General features: G+C 39.4%; 1 protein-coding gene across 4 annotated transcripts; it reads right to left on the reverse strand.

The window, feature by feature from the left end:
• Window positions 1-848: 848 nt before the first annotated feature.
• Window positions 849-23241, reverse strand: armc9 (armadillo repeat containing 9). Of its 4 annotated transcripts, none has more exons than XM_086048052.1 (26): window positions 23076-23241; window positions 22577-22769; window positions 22346-22471; window positions 22004-22174; window positions 19065-19220; window positions 18899-18991; window positions 17988-18012; window positions 17626-17783; window positions 16510-16608; window positions 16354-16389; window positions 12971-13005; window positions 12771-12882; window positions 12539-12631; window positions 11837-11927; window positions 11084-11207; window positions 10823-10962; window positions 10475-10551; window positions 10193-10267; window positions 9907-9997; window positions 8850-8902; window positions 7802-7900; window positions 7098-7210; window positions 6108-6277; window positions 5701-5806; window positions 4474-4652; window positions 849-2708 (listed from the first exon to the last, which is right to left on the reverse strand). In XM_086048052.1, exons 2-26 carry the CDS (start codon window positions 22649-22651, stop codon window positions 2686-2688), a joined length of 2520 nt encoding a protein of 839 aa, XP_085904178.1. In that variant the 5' UTR covers window positions 22652-22769; window positions 23076-23241; the 3' UTR covers window positions 849-2685. The 4 variants fall into 4 exon arrangements, with proteins under 4 accessions (XP_085904178.1, XP_085904177.1, XP_085904180.1 ...); XM_086048051.1 differs by lacking the exon at window positions 849-2708 and adding an exon at window positions 4130-4223; XM_086048054.1 differs by lacking the exons at window positions 849-2708; window positions 22577-22769 and adding an exon at window positions 4130-4223.
• Window positions 23242-23275: the final 34 nt, after the last annotated feature.

Below are 23275 nucleotides of genomic sequence, written 5' to 3' on the forward strand. Positions count from 1 at the left end.
TCGGATATGCTGGCTTTGCCTTTTCATTTGCCATGCTTGTAAAAACAAGGCTCATCTGGTGTTTCACAACAGTTTGTTAAGAAATGTGTCACTTTAGAACATAGTCCACTTGAGTCAGAGGTCTGTTTATATCAAGGTAAACACTTTTAAAGAAAAATTACCCCTTGATGATCTAGGAGTGGGAATCCTCAAGGGTACTTTGACAGGTCAAGGGTCAAATGAACAAATCTGTAATTGCTCATTAGCCACTCAAGCCACACTATCGTCATGGACAAAATATTTGGAACTACAACGAGACTACCCTTTTGTAGCTAGGACAGATTCCACTCTGATGTTGGAGTGTTTCTGTGAATTTTAACCCAGCTATTTTTAACATTTGTGAGCTGGCCTAGGCGGCACGGTGGTCGACTGGTTAGCACGTCCGCCTCACAGTTCAGAGGTCGTGGGTTTGATCCCGACTCCGGCCTCCCCGTGTAGAGTTTGCATGTTCTCCCCGTGCCTGCGTGGGTTTTCTCCAGGTACTCCGGTTTCCTCCCACATTCCAAAAACATGCATGGTAGGTTGATTGGACTCTCTAAATTGCCCCTAGGTGTGATTGTGAGTGCGGATGTTTGTCTTTGTTGCCCTGAGATTGGCTGGCAACCAATTCAGGGTGTCCACCGCCTACTGCCCGAAGACAGCTGGGATAGGCTCCAGCACGCCCCGCGACCCTTGTGAGGATAAGCGGTATCGATAATGGATGGATGGATGTAAGCTGGCCTGAACTGATGGTGTTTGCCATTAAACTATACAGTATATAACACTGGCTGCCGAGCTTTGTGACTAAGGCTGTCACCAAGTCACAATAATTTAATACCAAAAATAGCAAAAGTTTAATACACGACTAGAAACAATAACACTGTCAAAAATACAAAAATAACACGTTATGTTTGACACAAACGCAATACCTACAAGCATGTTAGTGGCAGTATCATGTTTTGGGGCTGTTGTTCTTCAGCTGAAACTATGGTTCCAAATAGCAGTGTTAACACAAAACATTCAAGTTCCTGCTAGAAAGAAAAGGAAAATATCAGGAAAACCTTAATGGAACATCTGAACTTAATTTTGGGTTAATCAAAGCGGTACTTTAAATAGTGGCAGGTGTGCGCTGACTCCCATTTAACATACGTTTGAATATGATTGGGAAATTCTGAACACAAGGGGCCCTATTTACATGGTTAGCCCAAGTTGATCTTAAAGCGCAGTCAAACTGTGCGCATGGGTGCAGTTTTCTTTTCTATTTTGGTATATTACTTGCACTAGCGCAGGTAGAAGGGCGTTTGCGCCATTGCGGGATGGAACACAGCCGACTCCCGGCCAATCGAAGCGGCTCCACTCAATTTCCTTTAAATATGGGTCAGATAAAGTTGGATTTCAAGCCATTTATTTTGTGTGAAGTACCATTTTCACCAAGGCAATTAAAAAAATGTATTCCACATAAATACACGATTGGACTTGGAACAGCGCAAATGTATATTGTGAAGAATGAAACACTCACAATTTCATTTTTTGTGGGATGCAACCTTGTGTAAACATTGTAATAGATATTGATCTAAGAAGATCATATAACTAGAACGTAGCAGTGTGTTGTCCAATAAGCGATACAAATTATACATTCAAATTCAAGCCATGACAATAGACATACAGCTTTAGGATTCATGAACGCAAACCTCCTGGATCATGTCAATCCAAATCGTAACAAATCCGATAATATAATAGATTTATGATTCATTTAAAATTTGCAACCCACATACAAACCGATACATACACATAAGTTCTTCTAAATCTTGCATCATTCTTAAATGTGTGAACAAAACAATGATAAAACATTATGTCCGTCAATAGAAAATCAGAAATTAAAATCCCATGATTTTCCAAATTTTCAACAATGCGGACATATCCATATCAATGATCATAAATGTATGATTATTGCGATACAATCATGATAACAGCATGCTACGACCACAAAACCATACCACACATGTCTTAAAACATAAAAACATGGACAATTCATGAAGGTAAACTGACCAAACTGCTCTTAGATTAAAAAAAATCATTCATCTATTATTTTTCATTTAGAAATCACAATGATATATATATATTTTTTTTGATATTGACACAAGTTTAACCAGAAGTGTGACTTACACTACAAGAACTTCATCATACCTTGTCGTGCAAACGTGATATGATATTAGGCTAACATTTCTCATTAATGTCATACAGTAGCTCTTTGTTTTGTTAAACTCTCATTGCGCTGCTAATCTCCAGTTTTAAAACTAAGACTTGTCAGTTCTGTCATGGTGGCAGGATGTTCCACATATTCAGGTGTGCCAGGTGACCTTGTTGAGAGAGAACGAGACAGAGCAGGGAAGAGGGCCAAACGAGGCCGCAAAGAGCACCGGGTTGGCCGGCTGGGGGATGTGATTATTGTCTGATCCCGTATTTGGTTGCAATAGTCTGTGCCGAAGCCGGGAAAAAAAATGCAGGACCACAATCCTTTGCATTGTTCAAGCCCCTCCGCCTCCCGTTGCTGATGCTCGACCCCCTCTCGTTGCCCCGACCCTGATCAAAACCTGGAAGGATGATGTTACAGGAAGCGTGATGTGCCGGGGGAGATAGATCTACGCCGTGGTGACAGCTCCCTCCTCAACGCCGTGTTGACTGGCTGCCTGAAGGAGGACGCAGGTGGTGAGGAATTAAGGTTTGGGGGGAAGGTAAATGGCTCGAAGGCATTTATGAAGCCAAACAATGACCAACACCTTTTTTCAGCAAGGTGCTTTTCCGAACATACTGGGACAGTTTCAAATTAAAAGGCAGAAACAGTGCAACTTTCCAGGGTAAATTTCTCCCCAAAAATGTAGTCTGATTCTGTTCCATTGTATAATAATGTATTCCTAAAATTGGCTTACTCAGTTGTACACATCAAATCAACATTACAGGAATTTGCCACTATGGTAAAAGTGTGTTATCAACACCATGTGCGCACAATTTCATGGTCTTTCCATCCTCCCATCATTCTTCCCTATTTACTTGCAGAGTGGGTGGCCAGAGCAAGGCACACGTCTATTGTGTAGCAAATGTAGCCCTGAAGGGGGATGTGCCTCAATGTGCAGCTGCATTTCCACCCCGCCTCCTTTAGCATCAGGAAACTAGCAAGCTGCAAATATTAGTGATAATAAAACCTGACGGGCAGCGGAAACTGCACTCAAGTGTAAACTAATAGGACTGATAGCAGAGAAGTTGCGGATAAAAGCAACGGAAGCGCACAATAAATGTCCACTTATTCTGTTTGTTGTGCCATGTGCGTTTGCTTATTTGCCTTAAAGGTTCGAGTAAGTGTCTTCCGTATGACTTCACTGATGTTTGACTAATGCCAGACCTCAAAAACACACTTAGCATTATGCTTGATTGAAGGATTTATGGATGAGGTTTGTGCCAGAGGTACGGGCTCATCCAATGCAATCAAGACGCAGGAGTACAGAATTGATGTGACCATCCATTTAAGAGTTGCAAGCCCTGTGGCCAGGATTCATATTTGAGATACTGACTAAAACTACTTGGGTTGAACTAAAGGCACAACAATTAAGCGATTAAACGACAAGCAATCGATTATCAAGTTAATCGATAATTATCATCAATAATCAATAAATCGCTTGGATATCTCTTTTGTCTAAAACTCAAAATCCTCAGAATTTCAGCTTCTTTTTTTTAATGTAGTTTTTCATGAAAGCAGACTTGTGTTGAATCAAAATAAAACATTCCAACTATTCCAACTAATTCAGCGGGTTGAAGATTAAAAAATATAAATGAAAAAATGTACTTCTTTGGAAGGACCGCCCTACTGCAGAGAATGTTCTTGTTTTAAGGACAGGCTGAAGACCAACTTTTGAAATTCCGCTTTTAACTCATATTTTATTCATTTACTTTTCTTTATCTTAGCTTTAATTTTACTTCACTATTATTCATCTTCATGCTGTTTATATTCTTAGGTCAATTACTTAATTTTCGATCATTTTGGTTTAATGACTTTACTTCTGCTATATTTTTAAGTCATTTTTTGTTCACCTTGATTTTAGCGATGAATATCATTTCGCAATATTTTACTTACGCGACACTGGTCCTGCCTCGTGAGTTCTGCTGATGAGCTGATCATTTGAATCAGGAGTGTCGGAGGAGGGAAACATCTAAAACATGCAGGATAGTGGCCATCGATGACCGGAGTTTGACACGTGGTGTACACCGTATCCCCCGTGATAAACGGGACGTTTACTGTATTCCTCATAAAACTGTTACATCCAACATTTGTAACAGTAGATGTCGATGTAGAACGAGTGACAATAAAACCATTTTCTTCTAGTATAACACTAATGGGAATAATCAGGCAGTGATTTATGCCGTGTTGATATGTCATGGTTTTCAAAATATTATGCCTACCTCTACTCTGTCGTCTCGCTCCATTCGGGGAGCTTGTGGAACATGGACGGCTGCACTGCTGTGGTTCAGTCTGGGAAAATTTAGGCGCCAGACTGTACGCAGTGCTTCCATGAACCTCTCCTGGCTCAGGAGTCCGTCCTATCCTCGGCCTGCTTGTAAACCCAGAGATTGAATCGCCGCTGATGACAAGAGAGAGGTGAGAAATAAGTAAATACGTCCAGGCTTTGCTAGTCAGTTCGTTTGCGCACTGCTATGTACAAACACGGTACATACAGTAAGAAATGTCAGCTGTGGTAGCGCTGCAATTGCTGAGTCATCCCTTGAAGACGGAATGTTATCGATTCACTTTGTAACATCGGTTTTAATTGAAGTGCCTCTCACTAGCCTGGTGGGATCGTTTACCCTTCCCTGATTTGATGAGCTGCTCAGTGGGCAACAATGCTCACCTTGTACATGACCCTTTGACTTTGAAAATGATAGCACTCATTCATCTTAAAACCTCGGCTTCTTCATACCAGATTTGATTACTGATACTTTGGAGGTGGCCATCATCGGGGTAGACCATAAAATACTTTAATATTGGTTTCAGTAATTGTACAAGTTTAGAAAAGTATAGTGCAGTTGTGTTCAGGTTAATACATTTTAAAAAGCTACATTGCACACAAACTGGTCTCGAGTGGCAGCTGGCTTCAAAGTACGAGCTGTGGGTGATCGTTTTTTTCAACATAGGCCGTTCGTTTCCATGGAAATCGGCTGATTATGATCCGTGGCCGATCAATCGGAGTACCGCTAACACAATCCATTAAAAGTTAATTTTTCATAATATGTTCTGTTTAAAAAGAGATCTATGTAACATGCTCTTTGACAACCGTAGAGAAATAAAAAAAAGCTGTTCGAATAGATGCAAGAAAATAATACTGTAACATGAAGCCAAATCCCCAATTAAAATACTTACTCACTCTGTAAATGGAAGTATGTGACTAGAACAGACCGACCATTGTCTTGTAAGTTATTTCTTTGAGCACGTGGAATTGCAAGTAGTTAGCAAGGAGTCTTAAGTCTCCCTCTAACAAGGGAAGACTTATTTGTAACTGTCTTAATAGACCAGACAATTTAAATAGTATACGATATAAAAGTCTCTCCCACAAAATAGCTTAAAAGGTCATAAAAGCACACCTTTTTCAATTCATGGTTAGTCTGTGATTAGGTATTTTTGTGTCAAGTTACCTGTAAAAATGCCCATTGTGTTTCTCTCGGAGGGTTCCTTTTTTGACTCGTACCTCGTAGGACTGGTCCAGATCAGAAGCCTTGGCTAGTCGGCCGTACTCCAGATCTGTGCGTTTGAGCGTTCGTTAGTGACAAATGTTAAATGCAAAGATGTTACAAAATGAACTTGATCAAGGGCACCATGACAATAGTCCAGTAAGCAGACTAGCATTTTTCCAGCAACACATTGCAATTCATTTATACCCACAGCATCACTTGAAAAGTGATCCTCTGGTCTAAGAGCCTGTAGGCGTACAGATTTAACTACACTGTTGGAACAAAACTAGATTTCTGAAAATCTATGTCCTGAGACTGCTGTCATAGCTGACTGCTGTCAGTTTATGGAGTCATTGCAACGTTCTACCCACCCGGGCTGTGACGCAGGGAGTCGGCCGTGCGTGGGCGATTGCCAGAACTCGTTTGAGGTCGAGAATCGTTCTTGGAAGGAGGGGAGTTTCCTTTTTCACTCCTGAGTCCAAGGTGAGGGTTTTCCCCTTCTCTGTCACCTATGCCACCTTGGCTGACTGGGCGGTAATTTCTATGCATGGAATACAAACACAGAGTTCAGATGAGTATTGGAAGAAAAAGCAGCTGATACTTATTTTTTTTTTCATGTGATACTTCTCCCTTTTATTGTATGCTCGCTGGCATAAAAAGTTAAATGCTTTCATAGTTTATTATTGTTTTTATACTTTTGACTTGAGCCGCAACTTTTTCTAGACTCATGTGTAAATAAAGACTGTATCAATAAGGCATTCTTGTGGTTACACCATGCATCGGTTACTAGAAGTAAGAGTATCACAAGTGCTGTTCTTTAATTAAAAAAAAAAAAAAAAAAGAAATTATTCACTGTTGCTTTCAACCATCCATCCATCCATCCATTATCGATACCGCTTATCCTCACATGGGTCGCGGGGTGCTTTCAATTACTTTCTCATTTATTTCATACCTCAACCTGAAAGAACCCAGCCAGGCTTTAATTTCAAACTACATCGTGACCCCAATCTTTCTTTGACCCACTGCTCTAGATATCAATATTCTAAGAGGTTGAAAAGTTAGAGCAAAATAGACAATGCTATCATTGTCACAATGACCTCTTTGGTCTTTATTGTTGTAGCTTTACTTCATTGACCGATCATGGTTTGACAATGAGCTACTTGAGGTTCCTTTTGTGCTTATGTCATGTGATCTCCCTCAAGAGAATTAAGGCTTTTGAGATACGATGTCAACTTTTAAATATAATCCCTTGAACACTGCACGAGGCGGAATCTGTCTGCATAAACGCACAATGTTGGACAACAAGTGGTAAAAAAAAGGCTAAAAGTCACACAGCAGTCACGTTTTGTCATTTCACTTACACAACATTATTGTTACGGTGGGAGCTTGGGGTCACCGGTCGCTGTAGAGGCTCATCAATACTTGCTTGATGCTGCGGGCTCGGCTTCTTCACTTTGGGTAGGTTGGTAATAATCTGCACAATCAAGACACGGGACAATTAGCATGGAAGATTTCATTTTGGAAAATATTTGGCAATTTCACAATCAATCACCCTGATTGATTGATTCACTGATATGTATGTACTGGGATTAAAAAAGTACACTTTTTTTCCCAGTGTACAAATACTTTATGTATCATTGTATTTTTCAACTACAATGTGTTTAAAATACATTTGCATATGTTTGCATGTATGATGGCTTGTCTGTTACGCATATGGGATTAAAATCACACTGAAACAGTGTTAGTTTATGATGAGTAATTTCAATAGTAACTATCAAACACTATACATCAACTATGGACTCCAGCCAAGGTATTGCTAATCCATTTTCTTTAATTTGTCTTTAAAGCCGGCGGACTGAATGATAACATTATTCGCCGGTTTAACTTAGTCGGGTAGTGCGTTGGGGCATGTGGCGAGCGTGTCAGTAACACAGTCAAAAGGATCGGGATTTGATCTACTGTTAGCATGCAATTTAAGTATGTAAGTGGTCACACATTTGCGTGTTGTTGTGAAGTCGGATGTCAAGTGCGTGTTTGCGTGCGTCTGTGTGTATTTTTTGCTTACACCCAGGTACTCTGTAGTGAGCAGACTTTCCCCAGACAGCTCACTGGGCTTTGGCTGAAGAACTTCCTCTTTATCTCGGTCCGACTCTATTAAATCTTCCTGTCACAACATAAATCACACAGACCTAAGTATAATATTTTTAGTCTGTATTTAGTAACAATAAGAATCCAGAAATTTACTCTGTAAACATATGCCTCCCTGACTGATTTTCAATGAGCAGTTCTAATAAAATTACAAAGTAATTTCTTTAAAGAGAAGTCAACCCAAACATTTTTTTTCAAGAATATGTTCTATATAGCCCCACTAGTCTAAACAAGGTATTCTGATTAATATTGCATTTGTGGAATAAGAGTTAATCCACCCGTTTTTAGCCATCTCTGGAGGCGGCCATTTTGTCACCTGTGTCGCCTGAAAATGACATCACAGGGCTCAGGTAATGACCATGATCACAGCTCATCTGTTATCTGAAGCTGAGCCATGATTGGTTGTTATATGAGCACTGTGCAACTGTGATGTCATTTTCAGTTGACAGAAGTGACAAAATGGCCGCCCCGTTATGGCTAAAACGGATGGATTTTGCTGCTTAATTCATATTCCACAAATGCAATGCCTTGTTTCAACTAGCGGGCTTGCAAAGAACATATTATTGAAAAAAACCCAACTGTTTTGGGTTGACTTTCCGCTTTAAAAACGAGTTCACACAACCCTTGTGGATAACATTTACCCAAGTGGGGACATTTGACTCTCCAAGATACATGCATTGTGGGTACACAGCATGACACACACTCACTATTGACATGACCGCCTTTACCACTGAAATCTGGAAACACCCTCGTGCACACAAGCAACATACATTGAATATCACTGAATAGTACCGTGTCAAGATTACCATCTGCTGTACATATGTTGCTGGTGTTACAGCGAGGGTAGAACAGACTTTTTGTCTCATCTCATCATTTTCTCTAATGTGGTAATGCTCACCGTTGCTTACTATTGTGTGACAAAATGTGTGTAGCAGTAAAGTGTCAGTTATGAACATCACACTTACATCATTGTCATCCTCATCCTCTTCATCGTCTGACTCTGGACCTTCTTCCTCCGCTGGATGGAACACAGCATGAATGTATTTAATGAAGAAAAATCCCAAATCGACTCCAACTACGACTGCGTCTGAGAGAGCACCTATATAAAGCCTATTTCTAGATGAAGTTGAATTTTTTTTCCGCAATCTTATTCATTATAAAGTGGAATGCGATGAGAACAAAATAACCTAAAATTCAATGGAAATCCAAATTATTACTCCATGGAGGTCTGGATTCAGAATCATCCTGAAAATAAAACGGGGGGGAAAAAAATCACTTCTGTGGAAATTCCTCAAGAGAATGCAAAATGAAGCTCAGTGGTGTGTGGGGCCGCCAAGTGCCTGCATGCACTTCCTACAACGTCCCGCAACAATGCTCTTGATGAGCCGCGAATGTTCTCCAGTGGAATGAAACGTGCTGACCCAAAGGTGCTCGACTGAGTTCAGGTCTGGGAAACTGGCAGGCCGGTTCATAGCATCAACGCTTTCTTCATGCAGGAAATGTTGACACACTCCACTCCAGTCTGAAGAAGCCAAGCACTGTCATTCATCAGAAGGAAGTCACGCCCTACTGCACCAGCATATGGTCTGACAATGCTTGCTGGGAGACAGAGCAAATCGTCTTGCCAGGTGGGCTGAGCTGCACCACCTGAGCAACTTTTGTGGGTTCCAGAAATTATGTGACACTACCTCTAGTGGCGAGAACCCGTGAAAAAAGTAAACCAGAAAGGATGAGGACAGGTTAGGTGAGGTATGTGGCCTTCATTCCTTAACAGGGGTTGTATTGCCTCTCATTTCCACTTCTCTTTTCACAACAGCAGGTGAAATTGATTCCAAACCGGACAAGATGATATCCCAGAAATGTGATTGACTTGGAGTTACATTGTAATGATTGTGCATTCCCTTTCCATTCCCTGAGAAATAACTTGTTTATTTTGCATATAATAATAATACAACCAAAATTGACCAATAGACATGCTCCATTGTAAATGAGTAAACAAACCATAAATGTACATTCACTGACCTGAGTTGAGCTGTTTAATGATGAATCCAATTTGTCTGTGAAGATCTGGATTATCCTCCTTGCAGAAGCAGCGCAGGATCTCCTCCACACTCTTCACACATTTGAGCAAAACACACATTCAATTGGCTTATGAATAAGACCTGAGCAACAGGTAAGCAAAACACACCGTGTGCAGCTGCAAACATCTTTGAAGATAATAAACATCTGCGTGTGTTGTGACATTAAAAGGGAAGAGAAAGGCTAAGTCAGCATCCTGCAAGCAGGCAAAGACATTTCACTATCTTACCATTTCTTTTGCTTCCTGTCTCACAGAGGGGATACACAGGATGCTGTACAGGGCTCCATTCACATACGGAAGAATCTGGAGAAAACAGAGACAACCAATGTAGATGCATCTCCAAATGCAAAATGAACAGCTTTACAGTTGCTTGCATAGAATAATGGAATTTAAACTCACACAACAAAAGGGGTAAGTTTGTGTTTGGAAACATCTTACTGTCACGCAGACACAAGCACACACATTTGCAGACACACTCACACACACTTTTCAAGCGGACGTATGCATCACCTCATGGTTGTCATGTCCGAGGAGGTTAGTTAGAACCTTGAGCACATGTTGGCCATTTTCTGCACACTTCCTTTTTCCTATACAAAGACAACCATGTAATCTTAAACATGTACACATGACTTCATAGTATCAATGCTGAATATTTGTAACTCATTCACTGCCATTGACGGATTTACTTGTCTTTTCACAGTCCAGCCATTCAATCCCAGGAACTTTTTATATATTTTTCAAATATTTTCAAACGATACGGTAAAAGAGGGTCTAAAAATGCCTGGCAGTGAATGAGTTAATATCATGTATGGAACGGAAATCTGTCTTGTTCGTGCACTGTATATCTTTTGCAGGCACCTTTTGTTCGCAGGCATAAATTCATGAGAAGAGATGCAGAATACTCCAGGGTGTAATCGCTCAGACAGTCTGAGTCATGCAATTCATCCACCAGCCAGCCAATCAAATCATCCTCTATCATGACTGTCTGCTGGCTCCTCCTAACAAACAGATGCAGTGATCAAAATGGATTCAATCGGAGATATTTTTATGTTGATGCTTGTAAAATGGCTAATTGGGACATTGCTCTCTACACAGTGGGGTTGATAAACTCTCAATTACATGAGGCTGAGTTTCTGCAGAGCCACCAGAACATTCTCTCTGGTCAAGGAGTCCTTCTTCTCCTGCCTGAGCATTTCCATCAGGAGTTTTAGAAGCAATGGGATTTGGGAAAGGTAAACTCGACCTGTAAGTAAGTATAAATATAACATGATACATTTGTCATATTTATGTATGTCACCAACTAAGTGGTAAAGATCAAGACTCTTGAAATTGACTTCTTTAAATTGGGGTCACATTTTGTTATGTTCAAGAGCAGAAAGTTGGTCAAACTACAATCAGTACTTTTTGCTGAAGCTTTTTATTTTAAACCTGTTTTTTTTTTTTTTGGAGTCTTTAATTGTATTCTATGATTGAGAAATATATTTCATCATTATATCATCACTTTTTGCACAGTGCTCTGCATTAAACCACAAGTAAAAATGTAATGCAATCTTGAACGGTTTGCCTTCAAAACACATTTTTTAAAAGACAGAAGTCTCGCACACTCATCTTACCGGTTCTATGACAAAGGTCCCAGAAAGGGCTAGGCCAATACTAACCCCCATGTCATGTCATGTCATGTCATCTTCCAAACCGCTTATCCTATATAGGGTCGCGGGGAGTTGCTGGAGCCTATCCCAGCCGTCAATGGGCGAAGGCAGACTACACCCCGAACTGGTCGCCAGCCAGTCGCAGGGCACATACTAACCCCCATTGTTGTTAAATCTCACCCATAACCATACCAAACTCTTATTTGACGTACTTGACACTTACCGTCTGCAAAGGAGGAGAATGTATTGATGAGACGAGCCATGTACTGCCGCACCATTTCGTTCTTTGAAGTTAGTAAATGAAGCATAGTTTCCTACAGAGACAGGATGTGTAGTGTTTTTTTTCTCATAAAATACCTTGAGGTAAAGTACATATTTAAAATATACAATAAGATTTGTTGGCCTTGAGCAAGGCACATGCAGAAACCTCGACAACTGCAAAATGATGCAATCCATTTAATCTGCCATCTTGCATTTGCATGTGCTGTACCTAGATCTTGTGTATCTTGTGTGTATTTCTGGATTGGATTCATGATTGTTCTTGCATAAAACGTGCATATAAACAAAACAAAAACAGTGTTGTGTCCTTAACCTACTGTACTGTATGTGTTTGGACATTACAGGGATCTGTAATGTAATGTAATAAAACCCATGGAGATGAATTAGGCAGTGATGAAAATGGACAATTATTACACAAACTTGGAAGCATGGGCTTGTTTTGGTATACTGGAGAATGCAGATGCCAACTCCGGGGTCAAGCCCATGTCGGATTGACAATTTATTACATATGTCTTCAACATTGTGTTTTTTTGTTGGGTTAAAGGCAACACAAATTTATTAGCCTTTGCATTTTGACATGAGACGTTTGTTCAACACTTCATGATAAAGTAGTAAAACACCAAAAGAATTACTGATAGGACTCCACCTGCTTTGTGCTGTACTGTTCCAGTAGATCATTGCTTATATAAGCCTGAAGCGCAGTGTCCCTCTGTTCACCGGGAAGTGAGCGAGTAAGTCTCTAAAAATGATTGACAGTTTTGGAAAATCAATTTGACTGGCTCAGAGTCAGGAAACAACATGGCAGAGGTCAGCCATCTTACAATGCCAATGCTCGAATAAAAAATAGTAACATGAAGTTCAGAGGAAAATGTACAAACCCAGCGCAGAGCCTGAAGCAGGAGGGACCTCAGACGGTCTGATCCTTCAAGCAGGTCCTTTTTCAACTTTACATAATCCAGAGAGGGCAGCATTGGAACGTCCTTAGGTCTGCTGGGGATCATCAGAAAAGCCATCCAAAATAAATTTCATTATCAGGATGAACAAATGAACCATAGCTGTACAAGACCTAAACACTTACTATGGTGCGATGGATGCTCGAAGTATTGAGGAAGCCTAGAGGAACAAAAAAAAAAAAGGATCTTGCATGTATCATATTTCAAACTCGTGCAATTGGTAGACAAACATGAGTTATCACCTTTTAGTGTATGCTGTCCTACTAATCACCAAATGCTTCAGTCATTAGTAGTACATGGACATGCTTATTACATCATGCATGTGGCACATGCTCAATTCCAAAACTTATATTTCTGTTTGGAAAGATACCCCATGTGTAAGTGGGATGGGATTGTTTGAGTTAATGGAGAAGAGCCGCCAAGACCTCAGTTAATATTTTGTTATGTAAAATAACACCGGTCAAAAGACATTTTTAATCAGAGATGGCTATGAGTTCGTGTCCACTAACGTATTTTTGGCGTCGAGTTTTAAAAAAAATTTTTTTTTCTAGCTCATCAGGTTTTTGAGGTATTTTCATTTTTTGTATTTAAATCTGACCTATAAAAGCTTGCACAATATGGATTTAAATCTGACCTGTAAAAGCTTGCACAATATGGATTTAACCATTCACTTGTACAGTAGAGTGTCCACCTGTTGCCGAACCAAACCCTTAATTCATAAATATTATGATATTACATATTATAATTATTATTATTATGAAAATCGGATGTGCTAGAGCAGTGGTTCTCCATCTTTTTTCAATGATGCACCACCTGTGAAACATATATTTTTTCCAAGTACCTTCTAACCAGCGCAAAGCATTTTTGGATGAAAAGAAATGAGAGACAAACAGAGTGCTGTGCCATCAGTGTCTGATTGATTTAAATTTGGCGCTCTATTTGTAGTGCTATTTTTAGAACTACTTGGAAATAAAACAAGTACAGCTATAAATAAAAGAAATAATGAACTAAAAAAGATTTGTGCACATAAAAATAATTATCAACATAAAGTGTCCTCCTTTGGGATCATAGTACAGATCTGTTCTAAAAAAGAAATGATTCACTTAATTTTAAATAAAAGTAGAAACCGCTAAAAAAAAAGAGGTATACATCATCTTAAAATTGCTATTCAACAATTAAAAAGAAGACCGAAAGTATTATTAACTGTCAACAGTGGATATTGCATTGTTGTACTGAACTGTGTTTTTTGCATTTAATGAGACATTTTAGTGAGACACTTGGGCTTGTGCTTCACTGAGGACCTTTGTCATTCTTGGTGCAGGAGTGCAATTGCAAGCTATTTTTTTTTTTTTTTACATTGATCCTAATTTTTATAAAATCTCACCGATTTATCATCATCACAAAAAAAAAAAAAAAATCTAGAAGAGTTCACGTGCATCTCTGGTTAAAAAAAATTGTAGGAATTTGTTGGGAGGATGTTTAATGTTTTATTTCTCTTTCTGTAATGCTTTTGATGTTTATGTAAAGCACTTTGAGTTGTCTTGTGCATGAAATGTGCTACAGAAATAATGCCTTGCCATGCATAGAACAATGATAACGGTAGTGTTTTTGTGTTGTAAAATTGAATAGGGAGTTTTTAGGCCGGGTATTGCAAGCCATTGAAGGCTAGTGACAATATCAGAATATGTATTGGAAGGGAACATGTGACACAGGCCACTCGATAATGTGAATGAGAAGCACAGTGACATATGGGATGTTGTGTGTTGTTGTTATGGCCTTAATCAAACCATCTCTCATTTTGTTTGAGAACTGATTTTGGTCTCAAATTACATTTTTCCATCTGCACAAAGAGACACAACCCAGGGAATACAATGTTTACGTAAGTGTTGGATATTCTGTCATGTAATCTTTAGTATGTTGTAAAGCCATTTATTGTTCATGTTATTGACTTCACTGACAGCTCTACTCCGAATTTTCCCTAGCATGTAAAACGCAAGCAAAGAGACAAAACAAACTGTCCATTATAGTCAATCATGGTGTTAACGTTGGTACATCGGCAAAGTACACTGTTGCTTGTCTCTGTGTAGAACAATGTGTTCCAGACTCGTTGGGCCCTATTTTTATGCTGAGCGCAAGTCTAGTGCAAAGTGCAGTCTAACTGTGCGCATGGGTGTAGTTTTCTTTTGGTATTTTCGTAGACGAGTGCATTAGAAATGGACATTTACGTCGTTGTGGGAGTGAACACAGCTGACTTTTTTCCCCCGCCAATCAAAGTGCCTTACCTCATTTTCAGAGCTGGGCATCCTGTCAGACCTACTGACGGAAGGTCCATCAATCCGTCTCTGACGGATGCCTGTTTTGCTGGCGAATGACGAATGACGTGTTTTTTTTTTTTTTTTTTAAATGACGGATTATGCACTGATGGAAATGAGTTTTCGTCCATCACTGGAATCAGCACTAACTGGATGGAATCATCACTAGCCAGATGAGGTGGCTCGGGCAACTGATTGGGACATCTCCCTGATGAGATGTTCCGGGCATATCCCACTGGGAGCGGGCACTTGGGATGACCCAGGACACGCTGGAAAGACCCAAATGGCCTCGGAACGACTTGGGATTTCTCTGGCAGAGCTGGATGAAGTGGCTGGGGAGGGAGAAGTCTGGGCTTCCTTGCTAAAGCTGCTGCCCCTGTGGCCCGACCCTGTATAAGCGGGATTAAATGAATGGATGGCCCTTGATTTAAACTAAACTAAACTAGACTTGCCCCTGCACGAAAATGAAGATGTTTTTATGCCGAGCGCATGTGCAGCTGTCTACAAAAATAGGACCCATTAATTTGAGCCACATTAGCAGCATGGTCATCCATGCTGTACATTACATGACATTATGCCAGAATGTTAACAAAATAAAGACTTCATTTTACACAATGAAATATTAAGATTCGGTATGAGAGTCACGTGGTTTCCCTTTTTGAATAAAATTTCAACTGATTAATGATTACGTTAAGAACAATGACTGTTTTTAGAAAACTGCCGGTTGCCTCCTTTGAAATGGATGTAACCAAAGCCAATTTGTTCAACTGCCTAAGTGTGATAAAAATGTCTGCATCAAGATTCCTTTTGTTTACCATAATTCTGGTCCTTTAACTGAATCCAACTAAATCCATACTGTTAAAGACATGGTCCTGGGAGAAGTATGAAACAGGCAACATTTGTGAGGAGAGTTGGTGAGAGGAACAGTGCATCAGGCAGCATGTGAGGTTCAAAATTAGGTGAATTTGACAAAAGGGATCTTATATATGTGAAGCCGTTTGAAAAGGGACAATCTAGCAGGATCAGGCAATAAATGACTGATGGACACAAATCAGTTTGAGAGGGTTATTTGTAGTGGAGGCAGGGTACGAGGTGTGGACGAGTGGAAGAGGACACAATGAGACATGAGAGAGCAAGACAGTAATGGCACATTAACTCAGCAAGAGGAAATAAAGATGAAAGCATGAGAAACTTACATAGCCATCATCATATGGACTCATAGAGTAATATCCCTTTGGGACAAAAGTGTCATAGACGCAAAAACACAAACAGAGAAAAGTTGTTCAGTTCAAACAAAGTCTGTCTATCAGGTAGGTGTTAAGTATAAAGTGTAAAACAGTTCTTCCACTCACAGTGCCAGGCCTGGTAAGGTCAGTCATCGGCACCGTGCTCTGCCTCATCTGGCTGCTGAACAGGCGAGCACACACACTCTGCAGGTACTCGGGCGATATCTGCAAAAACATAGCAGGCCCCCTTGAGCTTTAAGAGTACAACAGTACCTTGACTTACAAGTGCCCCTGCTTATGAGTTTGTGACAAACGAGCTTTTGATCTGCTATTTTTTTTTACCTTGACTTGCAGGGAGTGGCTTGAGTTAGGATCGCGCTTTAGCCCTCCACCGCACCAGTGAAGTGCAATGAAATGGAGCAATTAAGGTAGAAACTCTGTCTACTAGTCTAAACACGGTATTGTGATTAATATTATGTTTGTGAAGTAAGAATTAGGATTGGCTGGCAACCAATTCAGGGTGTCCCCCGCCTACTGCCCAAAGACAGCTGGGATAGGCTCCAGCACGCCCCGCGACCCTTGTGAGGATAAGCGGTACAGATAATGGATGGATGGAAGTAAGAATTAAGCAGAAAAATCCACCAGTTTTTAACTATCTCAGCAGGCTGACATTTTGTCTTGTCCTGCTACTTACTGTCGACTGAAACTGACAGTGACCAGTGCTTAAGGTAGTCCTTCTCAAATAGTGGGGCGGGGCTCCCTGTCAATGGGGTTGCATGTGACCCCAAGGAACATTTTTTTTTTTTTTTTTTGTCGTAGAATAAAACATAATTGCACATTCACTACAGTAGGTGGCAGTGGCGCATTCATTGGCAAAGTGTGCACAGGGAGTATTAGCTTTAAAGGGGAAACCGACCCAAACACAAGAATATTACCAGCAGGCCCACTAGATGAAAAATGCCTTGTTTCAACTAGTGGGCCTGCATAGAACATATTCTTGAAAAAAATATGTTTGGTTTGACTTCCACTTTAAGGTGTAGCGTTTTCACGACAATTTCAATCCGTGAGTCTCGGCACCACTGTATAGAGATGGCTGTCTGTATTGTCGTTTTGTAAAAAAAACACAAAAACTAAAAGACTACATTTACTGTAGGTATATATTTTTTTACTGCATGTATGCATATTTTTAGCCAGTACTACATTTTATGTTGTGGGCATGTGTGAGTTTGCAATCCACATTACATTTTTTCCGCTGATTGTGGCCTCCAACGAGTCAACCAGCTCAGCAGTGATGCCAATGAGCTGGTAGTAGTCTGCTTGCATCTTGTTGAACTTGCGCATGTAGCTGGTGGAGCGGCGCTCTGACTCAACCAGCTGTGCCTGGAGCTGCTGCAAGGCTTCTGTGGAAAGTAGGGAAAAAGGTTTGCACTTATAAGCACAACTGTGTAAGTAAAATAGCTTCGTATTGTTGGTTTAAACGTGCACATTCGACACTTCGACTTGGTACTGCAACAAGGGACGTCTAGGATTAGTGCATTATTAGGTTTTGGAAGTTGGTCTTACATCACCAAAGACATCCTAAGTAACAACAGAGGGACATTTACCTTTTGAATTCTTTGCGCCCTCCTTCTGCATACCGTCTGTTAAAGAACACACGTCAGCACTCATCTCAACATTCCTTCAACACTTCTAATGTGTGTCCATTTCCCTCAGTGTGACAAAAAGGTGCATAAAGAATATATGAGATGTGAGTCACACAACGTCCTACATCCTGTTGGAAGCTAGCAGTGGCCTTGCCAATACAATTTGTACAGGATTAAGACAATCCATTTTATAGAGTGACGGCAAACCGGTGTCAATATGTGATTGTTCCAAGTTTGTTTTGTAGGGAGGGTTGCATTTCTTTTTAGAAATTTTCATTGACCAACACCCTTCTATGGACAAACACAGCTGTCATGCATGAGTTTACATGCACTTTAAAGTGGACCTCTTCTAGTTAACTTATTGTATGTCAAATAAAAGCTTGCCAGCAGCAGTCTATTTAATGTGTGCATACAAGCATTTGACACATCAGCTGTATGAGTGTTTGCGCAAGGAAATATATGCGTCAGATGAGCTGAATGATTTGGGTTATGCTGTATGATTGGAGACAATTTGGTTTTCTTTGAACAGCACTTGAAATGTTAGTATAACTAATATATATTAGTTACATTACACATTACATTAATATATGAGTAACGACTTCTATCCTTAGTTGCTCATGTTGCTCTACCATGTTTTCTGTACCTATAATAATTTTTACATGCAAATTACCCAGGGAGTGTTAGTGTAACATGGAATGACCACACTACGACAGTTTCATCTGTTAAGCAAAAATTCATTCTTGACTTCCACATAAATAAACATACCCTTACATTGTCACCTGGTGCATCAAATTTCCTTTTGGCAGGGAAATGTAAAAATACTTATCAAATGTAATAATTAAGTTGCAATTTTAAATTGCTGCAAAGGATACATATAATGTCAGCAGCCTTGGGCAGTTTGGTGGCTTCATTGTCACAGACACAAACTCTTGAAGTTTATTCTTCAACTTTGGTATCCAGGTTTCCTATAACAGGTAAATATGTTCATTGACAACGTGCCTCTGACAAGTAATTATTACATTAAAGACAACAATAAACCTGAAAGAGATCCTTGAAGAAGGGATGGGTGGTGGGGTTGGACACATAAGGCAAAGCATAATAAGGCAGAAACTCTGTGGTCTGACTCAGTGTTCTTCCACATGTCTCCAGGTATTTCTTGAAATGAGAAATTCTCTCTTCAAACTCCACCTGATCCTAAAGAAGCAGTCAGAATCTGTTAATTCATGCTGATCTTACAATACATTTTAGTTGAAAGACCAAATGCAAAGAACTCATAAACCTATTCTGTCGTCGCTGTCCTGTGAAAAACACGTACGTCCAATTTTGGAAAAATGTTTAATTTTCACATTAATGCGATGTCTGTAGCGCGGAAACACCATTCACATAAAAATAAGAAAGTTGAAAAAAAATGGACATGCATGTATGTGTTTTTCAAAGGACAGCAATGATATATTTGTATATTATAAATATTTCTAATAATAAAAGTATTATAAATATGTTTCTTGGTCAGCAACATGACCACGCTTGTCTTGAGGGGGCAGTCCTGTCTCATGCAAATAAGTCAATGCTGCATTCACTCAAAGCATCAATTGTATTTTCACTCATGGAGGCTGCATTTCCTCACAAGTATTTAGCATTGTTGATTATTTAACCATCTTAACCAAATTTACTAGTAAACAGCTGTATTGACTTTAGACCTCAGAAGGCAAAGTGGACCAGCATCTGTGGGTAACATAGTACCCCAAACCATCAGTGACTTGACTTCAAGCAACTTAGATTGTGTGCCTCTCCACTCATTCTTCAAAAACCTTCAACATTTACACAAGGAATACCAAATTCCTATACACAGTGACTCTTGATGCACTTATTCCAGCCTCTCAGTTCACTCCTTGTGAAGTACCCACAAAGTCTTGAATGAGTCACTGTTATTGCTTGTGCATCTTTTTCAAACACACTTTTCTTACTTGAGGAATAACATTTTGTGGCTTGCCTTCCACGTGTAGGGTGCCAATGACTGTCTGTCAAACAACAGTCAAGTCAAGTCTTCCCCATGATCAGAGGCTACAAGCAGGCCTTTGCAGGTGTTTCAAGTAATTAGAATATTAGTGAGTGACGCCAGTAGTTTACAATATTAAACTTTTTCCACAATATTTTATTTTTATGAGAAACAGATTTTTTTGTTAGCTGTAAGTCATAATTACAAATAAAAGAAACTGAGCTTTGAAAAAGTTTCCTAAGTGTTTGACGAATCTAAAAAGTATACATTTCACTTCTTGAACAGAAGTTTGAAGTATTAAAATAGTTTTCCACGGTATTCACATTTATTGAGTTGCACCTTGAATATAAAGAAGAGAATATCCACGAAGTCTCCTTCCAATGTAACTGCAGGTAATGCTATTGAGACAGCTCATCATTTGTAACAAATATGGGGTACTATGAGTTGATGCTAATAAAGCTTGATGTTGACGACCAATTGCTTTAGTTAAACGAGACAAGAGACTAACGAATAAATATGAGATGTATAAAGTTTACTCAAATATGTGAGGAAGCACACTATTATTTGACTTGTGCTAATGTTGAACAATAATACAGACCAAGCAGCAGCTTGCACGCCCTCCTGTGGCCATCATTTTGTAAAGGGACCTTGTGGAAACAGTCTACATTTGCTAGAAAAAGCATATGGACCCTTCGATATCACATAGATTTCTGCATAAATTGGTCATAAAATGTTTTGATCGTCGTCTAAATCACAACAATAGTCAAATACAGTCTGCTTAAATATCCACAGAAATAATGACTGTGCATGTGTTCATGTATTTTATTGGACACATCACATACATTTTTACAATGCAGCATGGGGAAATTTGAAAAAATAAAATAAAATTTCTCTTCTCAAGAAGCATTGTCCAATATTGTGAACAAAGTAGTGCATAAAAGAGCTGTCAGAATACCTATGTTTAAGAAAAGCAATTTCAAGTCTTAAATTTACTCAAGATTGCCTGGATGCTTAAGTGAGGACAGATGAAACCAACGGTGAGTTATTGGGAAGGAACACACAGCGCTATGTGTGGAGAAAAAAAGGGTTCTATAGAGCAGTGACCATCAAAACTTAAAAAACAAAAAACAAAAACATATTCCAACTGTGGAGTCAGGTCTAGGGGGCATCGCAGTATGGAACTTGCATGGCTAGCTCAGGACTTGGACGCATCGCTATCATTGACGAAAAAAATAACACAATTCATTTGGCAGGAGAACTGACACCCTGTTTTCAAACTACAAAAAAGAGCAATATGAATTATTAATTGATCTAAATATACAGAACCAACAAGTTCACTATTTATTATTAAACACTCTGAAATCCAAGTTGAGATCAAATCAGCACAAATAATGTGCAAAAGTACACAACAACCTACTCTTCCATAATACTCAGAAACTGATTGAAATTAGAGAGTTGCTAGGGCTTAAGGAGTACAAGTATCTTCAAAAAATCCAAAACAAGTACAAATATTTTAAGCAAAGGCGTGTTCATGTAAGAGGTGCTACTTTGCGGAATTTTTTTGCAACTGACCAGAAAAGGTGGGAATCACTTGCTCTGTTTGAAAAGAATTTCAAACGTTCTCTGATTTTAAAAATTACACTTCATAAAGCAGTAAGATGTGACAATTTGCACTACTGCTGCAGGGTATTTTGTACCCCAGAGGACAACTGAAATGATTAATCAGCCTAACAGCTAATCAGCCAAAATTAAATTAAATTATTTAAAATATTTGTTAATCATGAAGAAAAGGACAGTAGGCCCCAGGACAACAACAATATACTGAAATGAATACTCTACTGACTACTGACAATGACTTTCTCTAATGCAACATGCTTATGAACAGCCCAGTTTAGTGGACATGTTGATCAGTTGACATTTATGTGCTGTCAGAATACTAAAGGATCCTACAACATATATCATACAAAATAAAAATACATACTTGTCTTCCAGGATGGCTTCTCAGTGGGTAGATGGCAAAATGGATATAAAGGTAGAACTCCAGCTTTTGGGCCTCAGTATTGGTTTTAACTAGATCAGAAGGAATATTCTCTGCCCACAACTCAAAGAACACCTTGTAGTCTCCATCACTGAAAGAACTAAGGAGGTCTTTCTGCACACAGAGATGGGGTTGGAAGGGAAATCAGTAAGACATCTGAAATAAACAATATAAATGGTGAAACACAGTTGCTCACAATCCATTTTAAAACAAATACAAGTATGTTTAATCTGTCATTTTACACCCTTTACAAACCAATTTAAACGGCTGAGTTTTAGATTTTACCTGGATGATGTGAGTCTTTACATCTCTCAGGGCATTTCCTTGAGGCTTGGACACAAGTTTTCCTTTACTCTTGCACTCCATGTCAAAACTGTTAACTGTGTTGTCAAACTGTTCAACCTTAAGGTACTATGTAGGAAAAACAAACAAGCAATACAAGTCAATGAATGTCATAATGAAAGTGGTATACTGGACACGTTGATTATTTCATCACATTGACAGATTTATTTATACCTCCTTGATCATCCCAAGCAGATTGGCTTCAGTGGCTAAAATGTCCCCCATTTTGGCTTCCTCCCTGGAACTCATGTGAGTATCCACAACTTCTTAAACCACACATTAAAAGCAACAATTTGCACTTCTTGGTAACGTAATGTTTCTATTTTTCTACTTCAGCATTGGTTGATTCCAGCGTGTTTATTACGTCCTGTAAAACAAGTCACACGTTCAATACCACTACCGGAAAATAATAACTTGAACTGACTGAATTAAAGAGTTGAAGGCTGCATTACGCATCAAAAGATCGCACTCCATTGTTTTTACTTTTAGTTCATTTCAAGTACGTGTGTGTTACCATCTAATTTTTGTTCATTATTTTAAATATAGAAAAAATACAATCACCGATGAAAATGAAGCAAACAAGTAGTAGCTATTCGATGATATGCTAGCTGCAGCAGCAACAGTTCTCCAGCACAGCAGATATATATTTATTCTTGCCTTCTCCCATCCTCACCTAAGTTAACATGTTAACAGGCGCCAGCATCCTTGCTCCAAACGTCACAATCCAATATCAATATTAATAATAGACTGCATTATCTTCTATAGTACATCGATATTAGCGCGACTTCCATTAGCTAGCAACCATTTACAGAAGAGACGCTAACAGCATAGCAACCACAGTTGTGGCTGGAAAGTGGAAGTAAATGTCGTAAA

Source organism: Filicampus tigris, chromosome 12, assembly GCF_054856515.1.
Source record: "Filicampus tigris isolate MCC_2025a chromosome 12, RoL_Ftig_1.0, whole genome shotgun sequence".
Lineage (NCBI taxonomy): Eukaryota > Metazoa > Chordata > Actinopteri > Syngnathiformes > Syngnathidae > Filicampus > Filicampus tigris.

Coding starts and splice junctions, on each gene's coding strand:
- armc9 (XM_086048051.1), bottom strand. CDS start 22,651: ATGAGTTCCAGGGAGGAAGCCAAAATGGGGGACATTTTAGCCACTGAA. Junction 19,221..22,003: donor GAAGCCATCCTGGAAGACAA/GTATGTATTTTT, acceptor CTGCTTCTTTAG/GATCAGGTGGAGTTTGAAGA. Junction 12,883..12,970: donor CGAGCATCCATCGCACCATA/GTAAGTGTTTAG, acceptor GATGATCCCCAG/CAGACCTAAGGACGTTCCAA.